This window comes from Gymnoscopelus braueri (genome assembly GCF_963280865.1).
Source record: "Gymnoscopelus braueri genome assembly, chromosome: 14".
NCBI lineage: Eukaryota > Metazoa > Chordata > Actinopteri > Myctophiformes > Myctophidae > Gymnoscopelus > Gymnoscopelus braueri.
The window spans coordinates 11,670,873-11,697,753 of record NC_137619.1 but is presented as its reverse complement, the minus strand read 5'-3'; the positions used below and the strand labels follow the sequence as shown (position 1 = coordinate 11,697,753).

Here is a 26,881-nt window from a genome sequence, read left to right as displayed (position 1 = left end):
ACCACTTGAACCCTAGCATCCCTATTCTGAAGAGAACTTTAGCCAAAATAGCAGATCTACAAGCTCTGTGAGCTTGTAGATCTGCTATTTTCAGCAAAGAGCAAAAAAAAAGTTAATCTGAAACACAATTTTATACAATATAGAGGGGGTCCCTGCTTCATCTCTCTCTCAGCTAGGGGGTCCTTAGCCTGAAAACGTTGAAGACCCCTGGTATAGAGAGAGAATCTAGAGTTGTCAGACCACTTCAGAGCAAAATGCTGGCAATGTAAACATGGTTGCTTGGCTCTCCACTGCTACGTATCCCATAACCACTCAGGTTTCATATTGCATAACTGGTTTGTAAACCTAAATTGAGACCAACATTGTTGTCACAGGGTTCACTGTAGCATACATTAGTACACCAACGGCCGTATGGCCTGTGTGTTTATCAACTTGACCGCCAATGCCATTGTTTGCAGTGATGGGTCAACTACGCCAGTCTGGACAAAGAGGGTCTTCTTGTTCCGAGGGTTCAAATAAGGTCGCCGACCCCACAAAACTAGCCGGAGGCCCCGGGACACACGGACAGAATGGCTCCCCCAGAGAGCTGCTGAACACCCGAGGAATAACCCGCTATGAGGTGTATATATTAAGCAAGCCTATTTTCAATCAACAACTTCAGCACTGCGATAAATGTTTGTTGTGTGTCTCTGTCTGTCTGTATTCTTAAATGAATCAACACGTGGCACCTGGTTTGGCAACCGTACAATAGTTGAGATGCATGGCTCATCGCCTCGCCCAACTTTTTGACCTTCAGATCGTACCATAATATGGGTGACATTATGCCAGATGTATCAAGCTGGAGGTCTGGAGTGTCATGGCCCTGTGTTGTGTGATTTGATAGGATATGCACCTCGACTAATTGTAATTAACCCATTAAAACCCGGAAAGCATCGGTGTCATTTTAGATTTTTTGCGTTAGCGAGCTTGTACATCTGCTATTTTTGAAAATCTTGAAAGTGTGAGAACTACTGATTTAACCCATTTATACCTGGAACGCATCTGTGTCACTTTAGATGTCTTTGGCTATTCAAAAATAGCAGATATACAAGCTCATATAGATATGAGCTTGTAGATCTGCTATTTTTGAAAAATCGTGGAAAAAATATTTTGAGGATTTTTTTCAAAAAACTGTTAGGATTTAGAAAACATTTTTAAGAATTGCCTCAGGTCTTAATGGGTTAAGAAGGCATTTGTAGAAATGGCCTCAGGTCTCAATGGGTTAAATGGTAACTTTTAAGACCCTGCTACTCACCCTCTCTGGAACAGGTCCACATTGTAGAACTTGTGGAGCTCCAAAGCGAACTCCACCGTGGCCTGGACTTCACTCATCTTGCTCTTTAGAGGCAGAGGTGCCTTACATCATCTGGGACAGACCTGTTGGCCTACAGACACACAGCAATAGGCATGTGTCACAATCCTTACATCATTGAGATAATCGCAATTATTTTGCATAATCGTTTCCATGTTGAAAATCTTTCATATATTTTCAAACATTTTAAAAAAATAGTGGAAATAGCAGATCTACAAACTTGTAGATCGACTATTTCTACTATTAAAGGAGCTACACCATGAATTTAAAAAAAATATTTGATATTTAATATCATATGGTGTATGTCCCTCAAACCTTTTTCAAAAGGTTTGAGCCTAAATCATCACTCAGATATACTCATCCCAAGTCAATTGTCTCTGGCTTATACAGCGCTTTCAGCTGCAATACCAAAACGTCCTCTTGGGCAGGGGGGGGCTACTGAGCAATTCTGTCTGTTAATACAAAAAAATATTTAAAGAAAAAATTAAAAAAAAGAAAAAAAAAAGGAAAAATTCTGCATAAAAAGAAGCATCTAAGAAAAATACAAAATCGAAAAAAAAACACTTTGAACATTTTTGAACAATTCCACCAAGTGTTTGAGGTGCCTGTTTCACCCACTTCCGGGGGGCGGAGCCAAAATCCGAGCCCGAAGTATTTGTTCGTAGACCCCCACTTAGGGGGGGTAGAAAAAGTTTCGGAGCGATTCGGGCACTTTTCATTTAACATTGGGTTTGCCATCAATAATGTTTGTGACTTGATTGATTGATTGATTGAAATTTTTATTAGGCAAAAGAATGTAAAACAACACAGTTACATTTATAATGCTTTTGTCTAAAAGGTCCGGCCAAAAAAGTCCTTGCGGACTTGTTTCCGTTGGGGTCCTTGACATCATAAACATTTCCATTCTGAGATCGCCTGTTCAGACACGCCCATTCTGGAAATCCATGAAATGAGAAGGAATGACTGAATTAAAAAAAAAAACATTTTTTGGGGTACAAGAGACACTGGGGACCCCAAAAAAAACAAGAAAAAAGTGATTTTCATGGTGTAGACCCTTTAATGTTTTTTTTAAAGTATTAAAGGGATACTTCACTTCCGGGCCGCCGACACATTTAAAAAAAATATAAAAAATAAATGAAAAAAGTTATGGAAAATTCATGGCCCCCTCACGCATTAGAGTGTCCTACTAATGTGTGAGGGGGCCATGAATTTTCCATAACTTTTTTCATTTATTTTTAATATTTTTTTTAAATGTGTCCCCGGCCCGAAAGTGAAGTATCCCTTTAAGTTATTAAATATGTAATTTATTTGTAGATTTTTTGTCAAATCTGCCCTGTGCAACTTCAAAGCCTATGGGATGGCCAACCATTACCCGTTACCCGTTAAGAAATTGGCAACCGGTTAACACTAACGGCTAATGGCAAACCGTTACAAAAAATATAAACTGTTTATTTTGAAGGGCCAAGCCTACACCTGGCTGCAACCATACGTGACTTCCACTAAACTAACACTAGTAAACACAAAAAGAAGCGCGAGCAAAGAGAAGTGGTGTTTGGGATTATTTTTTTAATTGGTAAAAAGCGCTTTTTTTTTGGGGAGCACATTTCCTTAATGGTTATTGATTAATTCATCGGTAAGGCCTAACGGCAACTGATTAATGTCTCCATTTGGCCATCCCTAAGCCAAACGGAAATGTAATTATTATTCATATGGTCCAGTGTCCAACTAAAACATTTAAATAGTTAATCACAATTATTTGTGTGACAATTAACCCATTAATACCTGGAACTGTGTCATTTTTAGATTTGAGCTAAAAAGCATTATTTTACACTTTAGGCTATTCAAAAATAGCAGATCTACAAGCTCATAGCGCGGCACCGAGTGCCGCGCTACGAGCTTGTATATCTGCTATTTTTGAAAAATCATGAAAATGTGTGCAAATCTTTGAATATATATTTTTAAAGCGAACATTTTTAACTCAAATCGTTGCTTCTGGGGGGTCCCTGGAACAAAATAATTTTGATGGGGGTCCGCGGCCAAATACATATCATTCTGGGGGTCCTTGACATGAAAAAGATTGAGCACCACTGATATAGAAACATACGTTTTTTCAGAAAACTGTTGAGATTTAGGAGACATGTAGAATCGGCTTCAGGTCTCAATGGGTTAATGGTCATGTAAAATGTCCTAATCGTGACAACCCTACAGAGCAATCATGTAGACGTTGCATCATCATTCTGGGACAGACCTGTGGGGCCTACAGACACTGACAGCAATCATCTTGATGTCTCCTCAACAGCCTTGCCTAAAGCAAACAACCTTGTGTCAAATCACTCTTCTTTCCAATATCTCTTGAACGCTACCTGTCTGAACATAAAACAAAACAAAAAAAAACAACACTGGAGGCTACATGTTTTTTGGGCTTTGCAGCTTGTCCAGAAAGGTAACAGAAAGGTCTCTCCATTTTGTTGAATACCAGTGTATGGCCTAATTGGTTAGCAGGGCGGCCAATTATAGAGCCAGTAAGCATGCAGGGAAAGCTATGAATCACCACACACACACAAATAGGGCTGAAATATAATATCTACCATTAGAGAGAGTGTTACATGTGGGCATCCCATCTATTTGAATGCAAACAATTTTTAAGCCTCAGACTATATCAACCAGTTATTAACCAGCAGAAGATAAAAGTAAATTGGTATTGTTCGATATATAACATAAAAGTTCAAATTTGCATATCTAAGAAATTATCAAAAATAATCCACTGAGAGAGACAACTGAAGGCACCAGGACAACATAGGACACAATGGGAGGATTAATGTATCCAACACAATGCACATTGACAGATACAGCTGGCAGTTAGATACAGGTTACACAAACATGTGTGAGTGAAAGGGTATATCTGCTACCTAGGTATGGTAAGATCAAAATATAACATTCATTAAGGAAAAAGCATGAATCACATATTTTATGCCACAACCGACAAAAGAGACACCAATTGAATTAGCTCAGTGTACTGTTTGTCTGTGTCATATTCGACGACTATCGAGGCAACAGCCAGAGAAACAAGTTCTCAGTCTAAAATAGACATGAGAAGCAGGGCTGCACCAGTTAAGCAAACTAATTCATATAATCTATTGTACATACATAATAATCAATTTATAGGCAGAAATGCACCAAAAAATATTTTGAAACATTTTGAAAATAGCCGATCTATAAACTCACGTGTGTCGCAATGCTGTTGTAGAGCTCTTGATCCGAGCTTGTAGATCTGCTATTTTTTATTTATTTTTCTGCAATGAATTAATCGATTTGTTGATTGCTATGGAAATGATAGTTGCAGCCCTAAGCCGGTGACACAAGTTATCAGTCTAAAATGGACAAGAGAAGCAGAGAAAGCAAGAGAACAGCGATAAGACCAAGCTATACTGAGTGAGATGCACGCCAGGCACACCAGCCAGCCATCTCTGAGATCTATGATTGAGGCTACAGATAAGACCAACTAAAAAGGTCAATACATTGATGCCTGATTTATACTTAGTTGCACACCAGTGTGGTGCACATAAATAGCTGATCTACAAGCTAACAGACAGTGCTTCACAGGCTTGCAGCTTGACACGTTTGTGAGCTTGTTAGATCTGCTATTTTCTGTGCAAGACACCAGCACATAACTAAGTATAAATCAGGCTTCGTGGCATTGTGAAAAGACTCCCAACCTAAAGTATGGAACAACCCTCCTGCAGAAACACAACTGCCAAACTGAACATCCCTTTGAGGACATCACCGATTGATTGAATACTTTATTATCAGTTTGCAAAAAAAAGCACCTGTAAAGTACAGTTAAATACAAGGTTTTTAAACCCAAGAAAGCCTATGGCTTGTTTCCATTGGGGTCCTTTACTGAAAGCTGCTTTTTAGGTATTCTTCTTAACAAGATAGAATTCCATGGCCTCAGAATTTTAATGATCAGCATTTTAAGAGTCAAGAGTACCGGTATCCATAATGGGTTTCAATTTGTACAAATTGCATGTAGATGTGTCCCAAATTATGTTTCCCATCATGCAGTTTTGATATTGCTAGCCAATAGCCAGCCATACTTTAGTAATGTCCTTGTCTGGATTGACCATTCTCCTGTCTATTTATCTACACTTGTGGAAAGTCAACAGGGATTTGCCTGAAGAAGAGCCAATAAGATGAGCAACAATCACAACTGTCAAGAGTAATCAGTTCAGAAAAGGAATAAGTTGACATCTCTTCATCATAACCTACAAGGCGTTTAAAAAATAAACTTTTATCAGTCATCACACCTTAATACCGATCAGCAGAAATTGTTACAAATTCACCTTAACACACCCAAATCCAAAATATTTCCCTGGAGGGCACAGAGGTAACATGACAGACCATGTATACTCACGCACTACAGTGGAATTGCGTAAAGATAACATTGCTATTGGGAAATAACCATAAGCCGGGTACACTCCCTTTTAAAAACTCCAGCTGAACTGGTATACCTCCTTTATTTATCAATTCATCATGTCCATGTAATAATAACTAAACACCCCAAGACGAGGGTTTTCTCTCAGATCACAGATCATGCATTTAAAAGTGGAGACACTTAACCATAATTTGAATGACCTCTTCCTAAATATCCTTTAGATTAGGGGCCCACAAAAAAAAGTCAGGGGCGGCCCAGAAAAATCACCAGAAAATAAGATATCACACAAATCCGCACAAACAAACTAGCTAATAATGCTAACCGTTGCCACCCACAAACAGCTGGCAAGAAACAGCCACAAAATATAGCAGCTAACAGGCTAACGTTACTTACCATTGCATTGGGAGCTACTTGGCTAACTAACATTAGCTATGGCTAACCCAACGTTAGCTCTTCTGTGAGAGAACACAGTCTTCTTCTTCTCGTCGTCCTTCTGTCTTTGAAGACAAGGAGAGGAAAACAACGCGTATGCTTACTAGTTTTGTTTGCCGATAAATAAACTTGTTTGGCACGCCGACGTTACGGAAGAAGAGACATTGTAATGTCAATAAATCATCTCAGAAATGACTCCAGACGTCTTAGTAAAATAGTGCTGTCTGAGGGCTGGCGACTGTGTTCTGTACGGTAACGGTACTGACTGTACTGTGTTCTGCTGGCAGGCTGCTGAGCTGACAGCACTGAGCCGTGAGCCCGCTACAGCGGGTGCCAGAACGCTCGCCCCGAAACGCGGTCGCCCCCCGGTGCTAATCCGTCGGTATTCACCTGGGTATTCCTAAACCAATTGGTTCTCAAAGTGGGGTCCGGGGACCCCCAGGGGTCCTTGAGGGAGTTCCAGGGGGTCCCCAGCTAAATGATAGATTAGGCACCAAATGGACCCTTATGGGTCTGTAACTCAGAGAGTGTGCAAATGGAACCAAATGGACCCGTTAGGGTCCATTTGGTTCCATTTGTACACTCTCAGAGTTAAATTGACATAGATTTTACAATATAAATTGTGGTCCAAGTGATAGAAATGCCATTAAATGGGGCATGACATGCATTAGGGCTAGGTTCCTTGAAATTAAAATGGTTGAGAATCACTTTTTACGGCTCTAGTAGAGCCGTAAAAAATCTTCTCTTATGGGGATATCTTTTGAAATGGGGGTCCGCGGGCTAATAAGTGTCCATTTGGGGGTCCTTGACATGAAAAAGTTTGAGAACCACTGTCCTAAACATAACCTCAGTGGTGGGGGAAAAGTACTCAAAAGTACAAATCTGGATTTAAAAATGTACTTGAGTTAGTTCAACAACAAAAAAAGTACAAAAGTATTGGTATCAAAAATGTACTTAAAGTACAAAAGTAAAAGTACTCATTGTGCAGTCCCATTTCACAAGTTTTCAAATGTATAAAAAAATCTTTTGAAAATAGCCGATCTACAAACACCCCTGACCTCAGTAAACTATGCCTAAAACCTAACCTTATTCCTAAACGTAACCTCAGTAAACTATGCCTAAACCTATTAAACCTTATTTTTAATACAAGAACCGCTGGTCCGCAATAAAGATGGGGGCGAGCGTGTTTCGGGGCGACTCTTCCGGTTACCCTTTCTAGCTACACCTTTACGAACGTTTAACTGCGCAGTTGTTGCGCATCTTGCGGAGCGCAGTTGACAGCCCCCGTCAAGGATCGCACCTTCCTTCCTTCTACATGCAAATGTTAAGATTGAAATATAAAACTGTTATGTCCGAGATTAGAGATAGTGTAGCGTCCCCATATCCCGCCACAACTTCCTCCACTGAGGGAGCTAGTGTAGGCTATAGTGTATAACTATAACTCTATGGTCATGTCAGCCAGTCAATGACATCTGTTTGTCTGTCCATACACACTTTGAAGAGGCTACATCTTGCTTGAGAGAGAGAGAGAGAGAGAGAGAGAGAGAGAGTTGTGCAATGCTTTTTGAGGCATAATACTCTGTAATGGTTTTGCATGTGGTCTCCATACAGGAAATTTAAGATGTGTAATTAGCCTATAGCATCGGGAAGTGAGTTGCATTTTGATTGATTGATTGAATACTTTAATAACAGTTTGCAAATAGTACATTGGTACAATTTTACAATGATTGCTAAAAGGATAACTTGCTTGAGATGCGAGAGTGTGGTCTATAGCCAACACCAGCTCGGGACTCCTGGATCACTGCCCTCCACACTCTCTTGTGTATCTACGTAGGTGGTGCGCTTCTTGCCTTTCCTGGCTGTGCCCTGGGTTGGCTCCCATAGTGTCAGTCTGCTTGCCTATAGTTCTGGCCAGCCTCATCCTTCTCTCCCTGACTTTGTCTGTGACCCGTGGTAGGTCCCCGTAGAGGACCACATTACTGATGTGGACCATCCATGTGACACCTAGTGCCATTCGTAGTATTCTTGTGTAGGCTCCATCCAGCCTCCAGGGCCCTTTCCTGAGAGGGTCCATGTCTCAGCCCCATACGGCCGTAGGCCTACTGAGTCTGACTCCACTATAGCTACAAACAGCCGCCTCTTGAGGTATTTTCCCCATGTCTGATTTCCACACTCTCCTCATCCCATGGCATGCAAGCAATTCCAGGCAAGTGCCCTCCGGACCTTCAGGTCCTGTTCCGTTGAAGCAGTCCATGCCCCGAGATATTCGAAGTCCTCGACTGCCTCGAGCACCGTCCCGTCCGCAGTGGCAATGGTTTTGTCCTCTGTGTTAACTGTCAGTACCTTTGTTTTCTTGGCATTGAGCCTGAGGCCGATCTTCCTGCGCTCCAGTTGTACTGCCAGTAGTAGTTCCCTTCCTTTCTCTGCTGTATCCGAGATTAGGGCAATGTCATCTGCGTAGTCGAGGTCAGTAATCATGACGGGGTGTCCTCGGCTTGACCTCCTCAGGACCGGAGTGAACCCCAGTGCCTCCTCTCTGCCATTGATTGCGAGTCTCAGTGCATGGTCCATCACTACAATGAACAGGAAGGGGGCCAGAGAGAGTGTCACCCTGTAGTGTAGGACGCCCGCTAGGATCTCAAATTCTTTGGTGTCACCGACGATGGTTTGAACCTTGGCTCGAGTCTGGCTGTAGCTCGTCTCTATCATCTGAACCATCTTCTCAGGAACTCCGTTGGCCCGGAGAATGTTCATGAGTTTCCACCGGTGGATGGTGTCAAAAAAGCCTTTTGGAAGTCAATGAAGGTGATCACCGCTGACAGGTTCCGCTCCCTTACTCCTTCCAGTATCCACCTCAGCGCCAGTATCTGCCCGCCTGTTGTTCGTTTAAGCCGTTCTGTGAGTTTCTCAGTAGAGGGTCTAAAGACGGGTCTAAGATGGATGAAGATCATCCTGTTAGCTGTCTTGGCGACTTGTGAGCTCAGGCTGATGCTCGATAGTTGTCCCTCTTGATGAGATTGCCTGACTTTGGTATTGGAACGATGATCATTGTGCACCACAGCTCCGGCTGCTCGCCAGACGTGTGTGGTTGTTAAAATCCAACACCACCTCGTCTATATGGGCACATACTTCAGAACCTCCATCCTCCCCGCAGCTCTTGCCACACTTCATGGTAGCCTTGGCCCTCTGGTACTCATCCATGGTGAATGGTCCGTCTGGTATGGGAAGGTCATGGAAGACAGGAGCTATTTTCAAATGTGGTCACCCTAGGGCAGGGGTATTCAACAAGATTATGCAGGGGGCCACAATTGTAAAATGACTTTAAGTCGGGGGCCACAAAACCGTGACAACAGAAATGAACAAAATGTTAATGCTTAACCGTTTCACATTTTTTTGTGTGTGTTATAGGTTCCAACAATGGACATATATGTCCAATATCATATTGGTTCGTGTTGGGGAAGTTACTTTGAAAGCGTAGCTTGTAAAGTTACAAGTAGCTCACCATGGCAGTAGCTTGATCAAGCTACATAGCTACCCGTGGAGAAATGTAGCTTGTAAAGTTACAGCTAGATAGGAAAAGTAGCTCAAAGTTACTTTTTATTTTTCAGCGTTAAATTGAGAATGTACATGTGGTGTATATGAAACAAAATATAATATCCCACAAAAAAGTCACATGCCACGATGCCAGCTGAAATATGCCTCTAAACTGAGTTTTATTTAAAAAAAAAATTAAAAAAAAGACTTACACAAATAAAAGAGGATCTGTTGAGGATACTGTGTGTTACATGGCATTTGATCGTCAATGTGAACACATCTTAACTGTAAAAAGATGAGACCCTTGTATAATGAGATAACTACACCTACTATTAACTAAACAACTGTTACATGATGACATTTGATCGTCAACATTTGAAGACCCCTGTTCTAGACAGATTTTCCCCCATTAAAGAAAGGATAAAACAAACAAATTGTTGAAAATGTTATTGAAACGGGCATAGTCTTTACAGTCTCACAAGATAAGAGTGGGGAAAAAAAGCACCAGTATTATGTGCAACATTATCAGATTTTGTTTTCTTTTCAATTTCCTGTTAATTTCACGCACTGCTTTGCTATCGATGCATTTGACCCATTGAAACTGGAAAGCATCTGGTCATTTAAGATTTGAGCTATATACAATATAGCTAATTATATAGGATTTAGAACAGGGGTTCTCAAAAATAACAGATATACAAGCTCGCAGCGCCCTATTGAATCTCCTAATTACACCAACATTGTTCATGTGAAGCAGTTTGTTTATTTGATCTATTTATCAACTAAAATTAGTTTAAATGAGTTAAAGTATTAGGCCACATGATTTGAACCACTGCGCCTGCTGTGACTTGAATCTTAACTTAACACAACCTAAACTGTAAAAGAAAGTTGGGCCTATATTTTTTTTATATGCCAGGGCAGAACCGCTTGTCATCAGCAGTCTCTCAAAGTTCTTATCGGATAAGCGGTTGCGTTTGGCACTGAAAATGTCCTTGCCAACACTGAAAAGCCGCTCACATGCGGCACTGGATGGGACACCACTGTTGAACTTCATAAATACTGCTCTCATTTTGGGCAGGGATTTGAAGACATTCTGTGGAGAGTCATCTGGTGACTTCTCAAAGGCTTCAACTTCGTCTACTTTGTCTGCTTTCTTCTTTGGGAAGAATGAAGTGATGTCATCATCCGCACTTTGTTCCTCGTCACTGTCGGCTGTTGTTGGAGAGTGTTTGCAGCCGCCTCACCTCTTCTCTCAGAAGCATCGCCACGGCTCTCTTCCGTTCCTCTGGGATGTATTCCATTTTGAACATGGGGCGGCTCGCAGTTGCCATGAGACACTTGTTGTTTTCAAACACATAGCCAAACCTGAAAACAGATTAAATATGTTTTAACACAACAGAAATATCTAACAGAAACCTCCAGAAGTGGTTTAAAACATTAATTTAACACCGAGGGTCTCAAAGTTTAAGCACTTTAACCCAATATACATGGACTATTTGAAAATATCCAATCTATAAGCTCGCAATGCATAGTGATGCAATGCAGCATTATGAGCTTATATTATAGATCAGCCTTTTTTTAGCTTGAAAGAAATGTGAACATTTTTTAATAGTTTAGAAAACATTTTCACAACACAAATTTTGTATGGCGGGTCCCTGGCACAAACTATTTTCAGATGGGGGTCACTGGTCAGTTGCCAAATATAGATAGTAGACAAATTAGACAAAGAAATATAGCAACACACACCTCACCTGTTGCCTAGTAAACAACATACTGTATGACCCTCACTCCCTGAGTGTGTGTGTGTGTGTGTGTGTGTGTGTGTGTGTGTGTGTGTGTGTGTGTGTGTGTGTGTGTGTGTGTGTGTGTGTGTGTGCAGGGGTGTCCAAGTCTCACCTCTGCTTCACCCCCTCGATGAGAGCGTCAGCCAATGGAATGCAATGCTGGAGCTGGGATTCTCTCTTGATCTTCTGCAGTTTGTCTATGAGGATCGCAATAGTGGGCAGCAACACTCCATAGTAGGCCATCTTGTCAGACTGGAGGATATCCAGGGCTTTTGCCAAAGGAGCAACCACCTGTAAACAAACAAAAAGAAAATCAACATTTATGTTATAACGTCATAGGAAACACTGAATCCTAATAAACTGGATTTAATGTTATAAGATTAACTCAATTATATTGCACTTCAACTGCTGATATGATAGTACACTTGTTTCAAAACTGCTAGTGTAAACTGAAGTGAATACATCATTTACCGTGACATATTCACTGATGAATGTCTTCTCTATTTCTTTGAAGCGAACTATGTCAAGCTTCAACATCACATCGTCCAGGTCTCCTTCTCCAGCAATGATTTTCTTAAGTCTCTCCAGGGAGTCGTAGGTGGAGTTCCAGCGAGTTGCATTAGGAATGACCAGCTGGGTTTTAAGTATTTCCTTGATGGTGTCTGAAGCCTGCGTGCTGCGACTGTTTGTTCCAGAGGGCTTGACATTTTGCCATTGTGGATCTGGATATTTTTTTGAATGACTCTGATGATTTTTTTACTGCATTTTCTGCATCTTTGGTTGCCACAAGATTCAGTGTGTGACTGGCGCATCTCTGGTGAGGTGGTAAGTGGTAATCCTGATCCTCATCTTCGTTCGAGAGGATGTCTGTCAGTTCAGTGTAGATCACTTCACTCTCATCTTCCTCTTCCCCTTCTTCTCGCTCTTGCTCCCTCTCATTCACCTCTTTCTGAACGTCGGCAAAGACTCGGAAGGCCTTAACAAAGTTTGACCCATTGTCTGTGGTTGTGAGACAAACCTTGTTCTGTATTTTAAAATCTTTATGTATGTCCTCCAGCAAACCAGCTAAAACATCAAATGTATGTCTACCCATTAATCGACGGCAAGCCAGAGCTGCAGACTGTATCTGGAGTGTCTCTTGATCAATCCAATGGACAGTGACACCCAGATAGCTTCTGTTATTTGTTGACCATGCGTCCGTCGTTGTAGCTACATGCTCTTGCTGGGAGAGAGTAGGTTTTTCTGCATATGTCCATACTCATCTTCCACCATCTTCACCAGGGTCTTTCTTGACAGCAGCTGCCTTCCAGGTACCAGCGCATGAATGTAATCTTGAAAGTCTGGTCTCTCAACAATGCTAAACGGATGCACTCCTTGCACAACAAATCTAACCGTTAGTTTGTTGAATTTCTCCTGTGACATCATGGCACTCCCTGTTTGCCTACTTGTGAGAAATCTGTCCATTGGACGTGCTTGCTCCAGTCCCGATCCTCCAGGCTGAGGCTCATCTGAAGATGGTCGTGCTTTTTTCCTTCCCGATTCCTGCTGGAGTCTCTCCATCTCATCAAATTTGGATTTATGCACCCTCTAATGATATAAAGGAAAGACACACAAGTCACAATATGAGTTGTTAAATGAGAACATTTAATGGTTCATAGATAGAAAAAAAATATGAGGCTGGAGACCTCTGTGCAATGCAAAATAATAGTTTTAATGCCTTCACATGTCTATTTGTACATCTTTTGTTTAGGCAAAGGAACATACAATTAGCTTAAAATCTTACAGACTACTTGGCAATGTGTTGTAAAACTCTTCCTCAGGCAGCAATGATACTTTTTGCCTACTTGGGAAACCTAGGACTTTCCACTTTTTTTGTATGGCCATAGATAGTATCATTTATATTATCAGCTTAACTTTAATTAACTAACTATTATTTGAATGATTAATTCTGGCAAAGATGAGCATTAAAGCATTACATTAAATGAAATGTTCATGTTCACAGAATGTATTAAATAATTTGGCATAATTTACAATGTGGATAACTTGCAAAAACCTTAAGGATATAGCAATACTGTAGGTTAGAAAAACAGAAGCACTCACTTTTAGATGCGTTCTTAGATTGCCATTGGAATTCTTTGCAGTCAAAATTTTGTTTATTTTCGGCTTGCAGAGCTCACATGTGAATACTAAAGATTTTTCTGTGGAGGCACCCACATCCAACTTCATGAATCTACTCAAGTGTGGCCACGGTTGGGCTGGTTCTTCAGGGGTGGCAGGAGGGTTGTCCATGATGTTAGTTCTTTACTTATATATTGTGTTTGTGTGTGTCACACTGCCTTCTGTGCCCTGCAGCATTGGAGTGAATGATACTAGGGCCAATCAGAGGCCAATTAGAGGCAGCTGTTGGCTTGTCAAGTGCTGACATGCCCTCAAAGCAATCAGAAAAATGAACAGTCCTTGCTTTTTCAAAGGGGGTTCTAGTACAAGAATGAACACAGCAACCAATGGTAAATCAAAATGAATATATTTATTTCATGTTATTGCCCAAAATTGTAGCTTGTAACTTGAGTAGCTAAGCTACAAAAAATGACCCAAAAAGTAGCTGAGCTACTTGACGAGGTACACACATATGAATGTAGCTAAAATACCACAAGTTACAGCAAAATGTAGCTAAGCTACGTAGCTCAGCTACATGTAGCTTAATACTCCCCAACACTGCCAATATGGTAACTTAGGGCCTGTATACTGCATTTATGTGCCAGACCTTTATAGTGCACAGGCTTAGATTTTGATATTAAAGAAATAGGAAGTAGATATGTCAGTGTGTTCTGTGCAGGAGTCATTGGCATGCAAGCGTATTTTTGGAGGCAGGCTGACAAGGTGTTTACATGTTCGTATGAATGAAAGGTTTCTGCTTTATTTGTTTTGAGCATCCGGATGAAAAGAGCACAAGCTCTTATGATGTGTTTGAAGTGGATGAAGATGGAAAAGATGGAAGATTGCTTTGATGTAAAATGGACAACATCCACTCAAGACCCAGAAATAGTTACAAATGGATGGTTTGTGATGGATGAACTGCACTCAGAAGTTGAACTCATATGTATGTATGTATGTATGTATGTTGATGCGCCACAGAAATGTAACAATGTAGCTTTTGGCAAGCTTCCTATAGCTACCTACATATAAAAAGACATTGCTGAAGCTACATTATTCTGAAAGTAGTGAGAAGTAGAAAAGAAGTAGAAGTAGACAACATTTCTGTGGGTTTTGTTTGTACTATGAAAAGGTCTTTATACTTTTACTTTAGAAACTTGTACTTTTACTTTTGATACTTAAATACAATTGAACACTAGATACTTTACTTGAGTACATATGAAGTGAGGTGTATTTCTTATGGCTTACATACTCATACTCAAAATGTACTTGAGTAAAAGTACAAAAGTACTGGCATCATAATGTACTTTAAGTACCAAAAGTAAAAGTATTAAAAAAATGTTTGAAAATAGCAGATCTACAAGTTCACAACGCGTCGCATTGTGAGCTTGTAGATCTGCTATTTTCAAATAGCCTAGGTATAAAATAGGGCTAAAGTGGTTAATGTATGTTTTATAACGTAATAATTTATATCTTACAAAGTAACTAGTAACTAAAGTTTTCAAATAATTGGAGTGGAGTAAAAGTACAATATGTGCCTCTGAGATGTAGTGGAGTAGAAGTAAAAATATTGGAAATTGGAAATACTCAAGTAAAGTACAAATACCTCAAAATTGTACTCAAGTACAGTACTTAAGTAAATGTACTTAGCTACTTTCCACCACTGCTTAGATGTCCCCATGTCCTTGGACATGGGGACACATCCTCTTGGGATGACATTTAATGTCATCCCAAGTGGCTGTGTTTTAGCTCCTGGGTGAAAGAGGCAAACAGATAAAAGCGCAGGTACAGTACATGATGGATGGCAACAAGAATAAAGATGAAGCGAAAAACATTCAAGGCCAGTTATGATGAGAGGGCTGGATTATTTCAAATGTTTGCCTTGATTACAATTGATGAACGATAAAAGGCATATACACTCTGTTATGGTTTTGTAGATCGGCTATTTTCACTATTTTTATAGGCATACACCATTGTACAACGCGAGTACAGGGTTTACAGGTGGTTAATCAGACTAAACGATTTAGCTGATTATGAAAATAAATCTCTGAAAATGTTTTTGGGTCATTTCGTTGATACATAAATAATTGAATAGAAAATAAATAAAAACTGCTTCTCGATCATTCGATTAACTTACATGAGCAAGAAGCCAGTTATCTTTTTTTACATAAGTAAAATATTCAGAATTGTTATAGCTTACTGTTCCTGTGGGTAGCTTTTTGTCTGAAGTATGCTACCATGCCTGCTGTGTACTGAACTTAATGAACTAACATTACTCACAAGTTGCCCATTGCATTCCACATTTAGGCTACAAGAAGTAGGCACACATTTATGCATGTTATTCATTTTCAACTTTATAATTACATTCATATGGTGGTCGATCTTCACAACAACCTTGAAAAGCTATAAGTGTAAGTTGTGGCAGGCAAATACATATTTTGTGCCAACCTCCTTGAAAACAGATAATTAAAACATTATCTGTAAATGCCCAAATATGCCTTTAGTAAACATTTTCCTCTTAAACAAGCTTGTAAACATTGCTAAAGTATCTCATGATTGAAATTCTATGGAATTCATAAAACATACTTGAATATGCATGTTCTTGAATTTAAATTTGATTTAGATCCCTGAAACTAGTGTGGGCCTGCATATAAACACAAATGTGAGGGTCGTGAGTGTGTAGGTGTCATGTTCCGCGTCTATATCAAAACTGAACTAATTGTTGTGTCCTGAGTTCACCCCACTACTTAAAGTATAGCAGCCAGTAGTGCAAAGTAACTAAGCACATTTACTCAGGCACTGTACTTAAGTACAATATGCTTCACTTAAGTATTTCAATTTTTTATACTTTAAACTTCAACTCCACTACATTTCAGAGGCAAATATTGAACTTTTTAACTCCACTGAAATTATTTGACAGCTTTAGTTACTTTGTAGATTTAGATTATTATTACAAATCATACATTAAACAATTAAGCCCCCTTCTTCTTCTTCCCTTTCTTTATTATGGAAATAAGAAAAACGATGGAGCATGCACCAAAACGAATTTCACCCACTGTTTTACACCCTTAATGGTGTGATGTGACAATAAAGACGATTCTGATTCTGAAGCCCCATGTTATATTGCATGCTATTCGAAAATAGACGATCTAGAAGCTTGTGACCTTGTGAGATCAGCTATTTTTGAAAGATTTTTTAGAACATTTGAGTATTTTTACTTTGATACCCTTAAGTATATATTGATGCCAATACTTTTGTACCATTACTAAAGTAAAAACAGGCCTTATCCTTGTAATAGAGTATTTTTATATTGTGGAATTGCTACTTTTACTTAAATATGTGTACTTCCTCCGCCACTGGGCAGGATAATGGGTTGTTTTAAATCTGCCACTGTGGATGTGTAGGCAGCAGTACGTAGGCATAGGCAAAGACAGATCTTTGCTCCCCTTTGATTTGTGCTGGCAAAACTGACTTCTAAATGTTTTGTCCATCTGGAAAATGTGCAAATAATACATTTGAGTGTTTCTTCCTTTGACAGTGATCCTAGATACATTGTTGTTTGACGAATAGCAACGGCCGATCTACAAGCTGACGTACACATTCTTTTTGTGAGCTTGCAGATAGGCTAATTTAACTATTCTTGAAAAAACCTTTGAAAATCTTAGAAATTCTAGAAAGTTTTTGAAAAAACATACTTATATTATAATGAATGACATGCCCAGAATAGGGACGTGCCAGGTTGGAGGTGGTTAAACTGCGTCTCAGAACCCTTTTTAACACCGGCTCTCAAACGTTTCCATGCCAGGGACCCCCAAAAAGGTGCTCGGGTGGCGCAGTGGTAAAGTGCCTGCCCAGTGCCACCACTGCAGAGGTTGTGGGTTGCATCCGGCTTTGTCGAACGTCTACACAAACTCTGTTGTTCGGGGAGGGAAGCCGGGGCGGCGAGGGTGATAATTGGTCACTGCATGTAATCCTGCAGGTTGGCACGGCACCTGTGAGTGTTGGGTGGGAGGAGTAGGACAAAGGCTCAACGTCCTCCTGGTGGAGGCTCCTCACTGGCAGTAGGATATAGCAGCAGTGACAACACAGAAATGAGTGTGGGGAGGAATCAATAATGGCATAATGACTAAATAGGGGGTAAAAAGCAACACTTTTTTAAATATGTATATTTGGCGGCGGCCCCCCATCTGTAAATGTTTTGTGCCAGGGACCCCCAGAAGATGTAAAAAAAAATGAATCATCTAAATTATTGAAAATGTAAATATGTTTACAGCTCACCGTGCGGCGGCACAAAGTGACGCGCTGTGAGCTTGTAGATCTGCTATTTTTGAATAGCCAACATAAATGGATAAAGTGGTTCGAATGATGATTGTGATACTATATTAACTACTGGCCCTGCAACCCCCTCAAGGACCCCCGGGGGTCCCCGTACCCCACTTTGAGAACCACTGCTTTATAAGAAGATGCTGTGCCATGGAATCTACAATCCAGAGATAGTTTCTAAGTTAACATGTGAAGTGAGTGGCCATGCAGTGTGTTGTTTGTCACAAGGCACTTCTCAGTAACACGCATTAACCATGTGATGATGCAATTACGAATGTGAACATAATTCGTGTTCTATGGCCAAACGTACTAATTACATTGATTCTGCTCTTTGAATGAGTAAACACGAGTCTTCCAATAGTTCAGAGGTTCTCAAAGTGGGGTCCAGGGACCCTTTCGGCTGCTTGTTCCAAATGTACATTTTGAGTGCACAGATGGAACCAAATGGACCCGCATACACTCTCAGAGTTATGGGGGTCCTTGAAATTTACAAAAGATTGAGAACCACTGCATTATAGTTGGATGGAGGATAGTTGCTGTGGAATGCAAAGTTGACACAAAAGCTGTTGACTCACCCCCATCTGGGTAAGAACAGTCCAGAGTATAAAGAGACCTCGGTGCAGTAAACTTTAGGTTGGCACTCTGGTCAGAGGAGCAACTTAGCTACGGTCTCGTTCTTAACCGGAAGCCCCTCATCTGAAGAAAAACTGAAAACTGGGCAATTTTCCCTATTCCAGATCAGGCTGTTTAATGGGGGGAATCAAAAGGTAACCGTTTTCTGCATAATGCTGACTGTATCTGTGAATAACTTGAAATGTGACTGATATTCTGCAATTGACACGCATGTTTAGTTCTTGCAGAGATTATTAATGCAAAAAGAATGTGTTCCTAATCGATTGCAATATCTGATCGCATTCCAGACGAATCCTTCTCTGCTATTTGTTCTGCTGCCATGTCATCCCACGATATCTCTGCACAGGACTCCATGGTCACAGTAAGTTCTCAAACATGTTCATGTCAAGGACCTCCAAACTGATATGTATTAGGCCACGGACCCCCTTCTGAAAAGATTTTGTGCCAGGGGACCCCATAAGACGACAAGACAAAAAAAGAAAACAGATTTTTCTAAAATAGCAGATCTATAAATAAGTTCACAATGCTTTGCATCATAATGCGTTGTGAGCTTGTAGATCTGCAATTAACTAATAATGTTGATGCCATATTTCTAGAGACCCTTTGGACCCTAACCCAGTGGTCCACACCAGTATTCTCTTTCAGACAGTTAAATTAACACCAGATATCACTGTGTGTACATCCACTCCAATGAACAGCAAGGAAAGGTTCTACTGATGTCTGTGGCACCTGACCTGCATCCCTTATCTACTGCCAGTCTGTTCCATATTAGGTTAGATGGGTTGTCAACATGGTATACTGTGTAGCATCTTAGCTAAATCAGTGGTCCTCAAACTGTTTAACTTCAAGGACCCCCAGTTCTGTATGCATTAGAACGCCCATAACTCTGAGAGTGTACTGATGGCTGTACACTCTCAGAGTTGCAGACCTTTAGGGGTCTATTTCTTCCTAAATAATAATTTAGCTGGGGACCCCCTGGAACCCCCTCATGGACCCCTGGGGGTCCCTGGACCGCACTTTGAGAACCACTGAGCTGAATGGTTAAACACATCACTGACATAATATGAAAGGGGTTAGGGGTTTTGTTTCTGCACATGGCTCGTCCATGATAAGAACATAATGCACATTGCACTGTAGCATCAACCAAATGCTGCAGGCAATCAATGAGACACTGTGAAAATGAATGGGAGATACAGAGGTCATCAATACATCCATACACAGACAAATGTCTATGGCAAGACTTGTCTATGGCAAATTTTAGATTGAGTTTTAACATATTATTGTAACCTTTGTATTTTGATCATAAGACACAATTACTGAATGTCAGTTTCAAGGTTTTCTGCAGAATAGGTATGACACTGATTTACTATGACACATATGGCATGGCACATTAGGAGTCCACCAGTACTTTTTATTTTCAAGGACCCCCATAACTCTGTGAGTGTGTACAAATGGAACCAACATTTTGTTCCATTTGCACACACTCATTCCATTTCCACTCATTCCACTCATTCCACTCATTCCATTCCATCATTCCAAGAAAGAAAAGAAAAAGACCATTACTGCATCAAAAGTAATCAACAAACTATACTATAAAAACTGGTCAAACTTTGGCCAAATTGTCAAATCATATTAGAAAGAGCCAAACAATTTGAAAATAGCCGATCTACAAGTTCACAACGCCTTGCATTGCGAGGCGTTGTGAGCTTGTAGATCGGCTATTTTCACAATATTTAGCCTATCTGTGGAACCAAGTCTAAATTGAATGCCTGAACTCCTACATTTGCTTCCATTTGTACACACTCACAGTTGCAGACCTGTAATGGTCCATTTGGACCACCTTCAACCCACTTTGAGGACCACAGCACTAATACTAGTATAATCTAGGGCTAGCTCTGTTTTGTGTATATGTCAAAAATAGATTTCTTTACAAAAATGTCCACCACAAGCCGGCATGGCGATGCACCCTGCCTAGATATAATTCAAGTTATATTGGAGAAATGGGGGTGAAATATAGGGAGTTATCTAAGCAGCCTAAGTGGAACATTATTGTTCAAACTTGATGAATAATAATAACTTTGGCTTCTGCATGGATGTATGAAAACAACAAGCGTGTCTAGAGCTGCAGTGTTAAACAGGAAACCACCCACAGCCCCTGACAGGCAGCCTAATATTTATTCAAGGCAGCCAGTGCAGCTTTTCAAACAGCAACTAATTTTATCACGCACTCACTTGAGGGTGATCATGAGTTCAATGAGTAGCCTACGCAAACACACACACACACACACACACTTAGCACACACAGGCCACACCGCTGACCTGCGCCGACCTGTCTGTCTGTCTGTCTGTCTGTCTGTCTGTCTGTCTACTCAAATGTTTTACTGAAGTAAAAGTATCAATACTGCAATGCAGACATACTCTGTTACAAGTAAAAATCCGGTATTCAAAATGTACTTGAGTAAAAGTACAAAAGAATTGGCATCAAAATGTACATAAAGTACCAAAAGTAAAAGTACTCATTGTGCAAAATGTCCCATTTCACAAGTCTTCAAAATGTATAAAAACCTTTTGAAAATAGCCGATCTACAAGATCACAACACGTCACTTTGCGACGTGTTGTGAGCTTGTAGATCTGCTATTTTCAAATAGCCGAAGTATATAGGGGTAAACGTGTTTAATGCATGTTTTGTAATAATAATACAAATCTACAAAGTAAAGTTTTCAAATAATTGTAGTGGAGTAAAAAGTACAATATTTGCCTCTGAGATGTAATGGAGTAGAAGTAAAAAATACTTGAAAATACTCCAGTAAAGTAAAGATTCCTCAAATTTGTACTTAAGCACAGTACTTGAGTAAATGTACATAGTAACTTTCCACCACTGCTATCTACTAATATCATCTTCTTCGTCATCATCTTACAGGGGTGCCATTTTCATCTGGCCTTGGCCTTCAAATGGAGCAATCCGTGTGCCCTCAGGTCAACGTTGGAGAAGATCGTTTCCCTGGTAAGTTAAGACAGTGGTTCTCAACCTGTGGGTCGGGACCCCAGGGGGGTCCCCACATGAAAAAGTCTATTACTGCATCAAAAGTAATCAACAAACTATACTATAAAACTGGTCAAACATTGGCCAAATTGTCAAATTATATAAGAAAGAGGCAAAAAATGTTAAAGACGGGGTGCCGTGATTTTCAGTGATCCCCCCCCCAAAACATAATCATCAGGTATTATGGTTATACTAGGAGGAAGATTTTTTTCAAAAAAAGTGTACAGAAAGTGTTAAAATTATGTTTTTATGTGGGCACGCCTCCAGTTCATTAAGTATATCTGGTTCTCACCATAGCACCTCCTCCACCACCTTAGCACCACCCACCTGTCCTAGTCCCTCCTCCTCCTCATGCCCCCCCTGTTGTGTTATGATAATGAGGGGGAGGGTATATTTTTACTGTGTCATTAAATGGCTGTTTTTCTATTGGCACATTTGACCCTCAAGGTTTCAGCCTCCAGGAAGAAACTCAAGATAGTCAGAGAAGACATAAAACACCATAAAAACACCACCAGGGGACTTAATGAAGTTCTATCAACCTCATAGACACATGAAAAACAGAAAAAGTGCAAAACCATGGCACCACCTCTTTAAAATTTACGGTCTACAAGCTCACAACGCCTCGCAACGAGCTTGTGAAATCGGCTATTTTCACAATATTGAGCCTGTGTGGAACCAAACAAAATGTAATGCTTCAACTCCTACATTTCCAAGTGTTTGTGCGGGGGTCCCCAATTCAAATATGATTATTTTGAATTGCAGTCGAGTTAAGTCCGCAAATTTGGCACATTTTCTGTATTAATATCCACTGGTCTAAACCTTTTCTGTTTTAACGACCTTCCTTTCTGCCGACAGGGTTTTATATCATGTCTCAGTTCCACATTGCTGAGCTGGCGAGAAGAGGGACTGTACAAAAGGTCGTGGGGTCGGCTCCCCAGCACGTAGCTTATCAACTAGGGCACACATTCAACTTCAGAATCAACACTAAGTAAGTATCGGTGGCATAGAGCAGTGGTTCTCAACCTGTGGGTCGGGACCCCCAGGGGGGAGACATTTTTAATAATAATTAAAAAAAAAGAAAGATAGAAAAAAAAGACCATTACTGCATCAAACGTAATCAATACTGCAATGTAGAAATACTCTGTTCCAACTTCCAAGTAAAAGTCTGGTAATCAAAATTTACTTGAGTAAAAGTACAAAAGCATTTGCATCTAAACATACTTAAAGTACCAAAAGTAAAAGTATTCATTATGCAGAAAGTCCCGTTTCATAAGGTATCATAATGTATAAATATATTAAAATCTTTTGAAATCAACTATACTATAAAAACTGGTCAAATTGTATAAGAAAGAACCAATTTATTTTTAAATAGCTGATCTACAAGCTTGCGTTGCGAGGCGTTGTGAACTTGTAAATCACAACATTTATCTGTGGAACCAAGTCAAACAAAATGTAATGCCTCAACTCCTACAGTTGTTCCAAGTGCTTGTCAGGGTGAGGGGGTCCCCAGTTCAAATATTATTATTTTGTGGGGTCCCTAGTTCAAATATGATTATTTTGTGGGGTCCCCAGTTCAAATATGATTATTTTGTGGGGTCCCCACTTCAAATATGATTATTTTGTGGGGTCCCCACTTCAAATATGATTATTTTGGGGGGTCCCGGCCTGAAAAGGTTGAGAACCAACTGGCATAGAGGATCGGTGGAGGCGAAATGCAATCTCGTTAGTGAACGCTGACACCTAGTGCTCAACGTGTGGTACTATAGCGTACGTTGTCCATGGTGCTGAAAAATAAAAGCTACTCATCAGCCATTGCGGAATTCTTTACAGGTTTAGCAGTGGTGGAAAGTAACTAAGTACATTTACTCAAGAACAGTAGGCTACTTAGGTACAATTATGAGGTACTTTTGCTTTACTTGAGTATTTTCATTTTTTAATACTTAATACTTCTACTCCTCTACATCTCGTTGCAGATCCTTATATCCTCTGGGACTACCAGAGGAGTTCTCATTCGTGTCAGTGTTTCGCATGAGTGACAGCATCACCATAAATAAGAACTGGAATATCTGGCAAATACAGGATGTCAACGGCGAGGAGGAGCTCGCCGTCAGACTCAATGGAGAATCACAGTCTCTGGAGTTCTCCTTCATCCATGGACTCCATAAGGAAAGACACACCGTTGTCTTCAAATCACTTCAACTCCTGTTCAACTCTCTGTGGCACGACGTCATCCTGAACGTCAAGAAACGCTCCGTTACTCTCTTCGTGGATTGTAATCTGATCGAATCTCGCGATACGCCGCCGAGAGAAGCCGTCAGTCTGGACGGCTTCACTTCCATTGGGAAACTGACGGATAAGCCTGTGGTAGCGGTTCAGGTAAGCTGTTTGTTTAGACCTAGCTGTAGACGTTTTCAATCTACGAGAGTTGTAGGGTTCACGCCCCATGGAGACAGGGACTTTCTGCACTATACCCCGTAGACACTCCAAACATGTACACATTGAAAATAAAGGTACTTACCCCTAAGCCCCAAATGTTAACTGTCTCTACGTGGTAGTAGTTTAATGTAATAATCGATATATTTCAATAAATAAGTGTTTTAATGCCGTCTGTGGACGATTCTGTGGGAAGTTCCCAATGGGCGGTAGTGACGGGTAGTGACGGGCGCATCCGGTGAAACCCAGAATTACACTAAATGTAAGCAGGAAGTAAACGAGGGTGAAAAAATGGCGTTCGGCCATAGACGGCATTAAAACACTTCTTTATTGAAAGATATGGATTATTACATTAAACTAATACCACGTAGAGACAGTTAACATTTGGGGCTTGGGGGTAAGCACCTTTATTTTCAATTTGTACATGTTTGGAGTGTTTACGGGGCATAGTGCAGAAAGTCCCTGTCTCCATGGGGCGCGAACCCTACAACTCTCGTAGATTGAAAACGTCAGAATCATAAATACGTGTATACGTCTACGAGAGTTGTATTCTACAGCTAGTTTAGACCTATTAATTGTCCGTGGTGGAAAGTGACTAAGTACATTTACTCAAGTACTGTACTTATAAGTACAATTTTGAGGTACTTTTATTTTACTTGAGTATTTCTCATTTTCAATACTTTTACTGGTGGTGGAAAGTAACTAATTACATTTACTCAAGTACTGTATACTTAAGTACAATTTTGAGGTACTTTGACTTTAGTATTTCCAATTTTCAATACTTTTACTTCTACTCCACTATACATTTCAGGGGCTAATATTGTACTTTTTACTCCACTACAATTATTTGAAAACTTGAGTTACTAATTACTTTGTAGATTTTGATTATTATTACAAAACTTAACATTATTAAACAAACATAACATAACAAACATTAACCACTTCAGCCCTATTTAAACTTTGGCTATTTTCAAAATATTTTAATATATTTTATACATTATGATACTTTCTGCATAATGAATACTTTTACTTTTGGTACTTTAAGTATGTTTACATGCAAATGCTTTTGCACTTTTACTCAAGTACATTTTGATTACCAGACTTTTACTTTATTTTTTTACATTGCAGTATTGATACTTTTACTTAAGTAAAAAAAAAACTAACCCACCACTGTTTGTACATCTATAAAATAGTAATTGAAATTGTTCAGATTGTACTTTTGTTTGAACAGGTATACATTGGTTAAGGGCTGTCCTGGCTGTCTCTGGCTGTTTTGTCCCTAACAGAATCCCAAGGAATCTCCGCTGTTAACTGTCCCTGCATTAACGAGACAATTCCTACAAATATGTGGAAATTGTAGCAAGTGGCAGTGAAGAAACGCAGCCTTACCCATTATTAGGCCTTAAATAGTTCAGAGCTCATACACAGGCCACTTTAGCCTACCCATTAGGCCTGCCACAGTTCAGAGCTCACACACAGGCCACATAGCCTATACCCATTAGGCCTGCCACAGTTCAGAGCTCAGATCAAGGCACATTTTCTAGTGTTATTACGCACGGATAAGACCAAATTCTACCAACACGCTTGCGTTCTAACGTACTAATACGGCCATTTCATTGGATAGTACAGGAAGCCACTTGAATGACATTATAGCTACAAACTCCACAAAGTCAAGCTGCCGAATGACCCCCCCCCCCCCCCCACACACACACACACACACACACACACACAGACAGACAGACAGACAGACAGACAGACAGACAGACAGACAGACAGACAGACAGACAGACAGACAGACAGACAGACAGACACACTTTGAGAGCCAGTGATTTAAAGAGCTCAACAGGCTTCCAGTGGAGGTCACTCTTGTATTGTTTGCCCTGACTGCATGGTTCATTAGCCTATTCATGGTGCTGTCTGTCCCTACATTTTGTAACACATAGCCTACATTTTAACACAATGTATTTACTCAGGGAAAACAGGGACACACACACACACACACAGTATCTTCACAGCAGCCAGCATTGCTATTGCTAGTAAATTCAAACAAAAATATTTTCTCATCCCTAAGTGATAGGGATTTTCTTTTCTTCCTAATTGTGTATTTCTTAGAGATAAACATTTGTGTTATTTGTTTTATAAGACACTGAATGATAAACCTCAAATAAGCTTTAACTTATTTTGACACTGTCACTTGAACTACAGTAGGCCTAAGAGTACCTATGCTATTATTGTCCAGATGCAACAGTAACATTAACATTAAAACGTTTAATTTAAGACAATGTGAAAAGTTAAGCCTTTTCAGTGAAACTTTTCACGCAGGCCTACTATTTTTGATTTTGGTCTTAGCCTATACTAATTTCTTGGAGTTTTTTCCTCCCAGTTTGAGCTACAAACGATGCTGCTTCACTGTGAGGTGATGCGACCCCTGGAAGAACTGTGCAATTACCTCCCAAGCACCACCTCGGTAAGGAAACTAAACCAACATCTAACTGTATGTGTGACTGTCAGTCTCAATCAAATGAGTATACCAAAGGTATTTTGGAGTATTTCCAATTTTCAATACTTTTACTTCTAATCCACTACATCTCTGAGGAAAATATTTTAATTTTACTCCACTAGGCTATTTGAAAACTTAAGATTTAGATTTGTATTACTAAACATACATTAACCACTAAAGCTCTATATATATTTCGGCTATTTCAAAATAGCCGATCTACAAGCTACAAACTTGAAATGGGACATTCTGCATAATGAGTAC

The 26,881-nt window shown here is 40.1% G+C and overlaps 2 protein-coding genes across 4 annotated transcripts in view; one reads left to right on the top strand and one right to left on the bottom strand.

Annotated features, from left to right (window-relative positions):
- The window catches only part of fam135a (family with sequence similarity 135 member A), a 37,192-nt gene extending 30,686 nt beyond the window's left edge, over window positions 1-6,506 (bottom strand). For all 3 annotated transcript variants that reach the window (XR_013934394.1, XM_080448680.1, XM_080448681.1), the window contains exons 1-2: window positions 6,180-6,506; window positions 1,295-1,424 (exon numbers count right to left, since the gene is read on the bottom strand). Coding sequence is in view for 2 of the 3 variants with exons in the window: in XM_080448680.1 (XP_080304806.1) it covers window positions 1,295-1,371 (77 nt within the window). In the remaining variant the exon portion in view is untranslated. The remainder of the gene's footprint in view (window positions 1-1,294; window positions 1,425-6,179) is intronic.
- Window positions 6,507-21,596: 15,090 nt separating this feature from the next.
- The window catches only part of col9a1b (collagen, type IX, alpha 1b), a gene marked incomplete at both ends in the record, with an annotated part of 40,657 nt that continues 35,372 nt past the window's right edge, over window positions 21,597-26,881 (top strand). Inside the window, 4 exons of the mRNA XM_080449570.1 lie at window positions 21,597-21,648; window positions 22,543-22,675; window positions 23,661-24,063; window positions 26,504-26,587. Coding sequence (XP_080305696.1) covers window positions 21,597-21,648; window positions 22,543-22,675; window positions 23,661-24,063; window positions 26,504-26,587 — 672 coding nt within the window. The remainder of the gene's footprint in view (window positions 21,649-22,542; window positions 22,676-23,660; window positions 24,064-26,503; window positions 26,588-26,881) is intronic.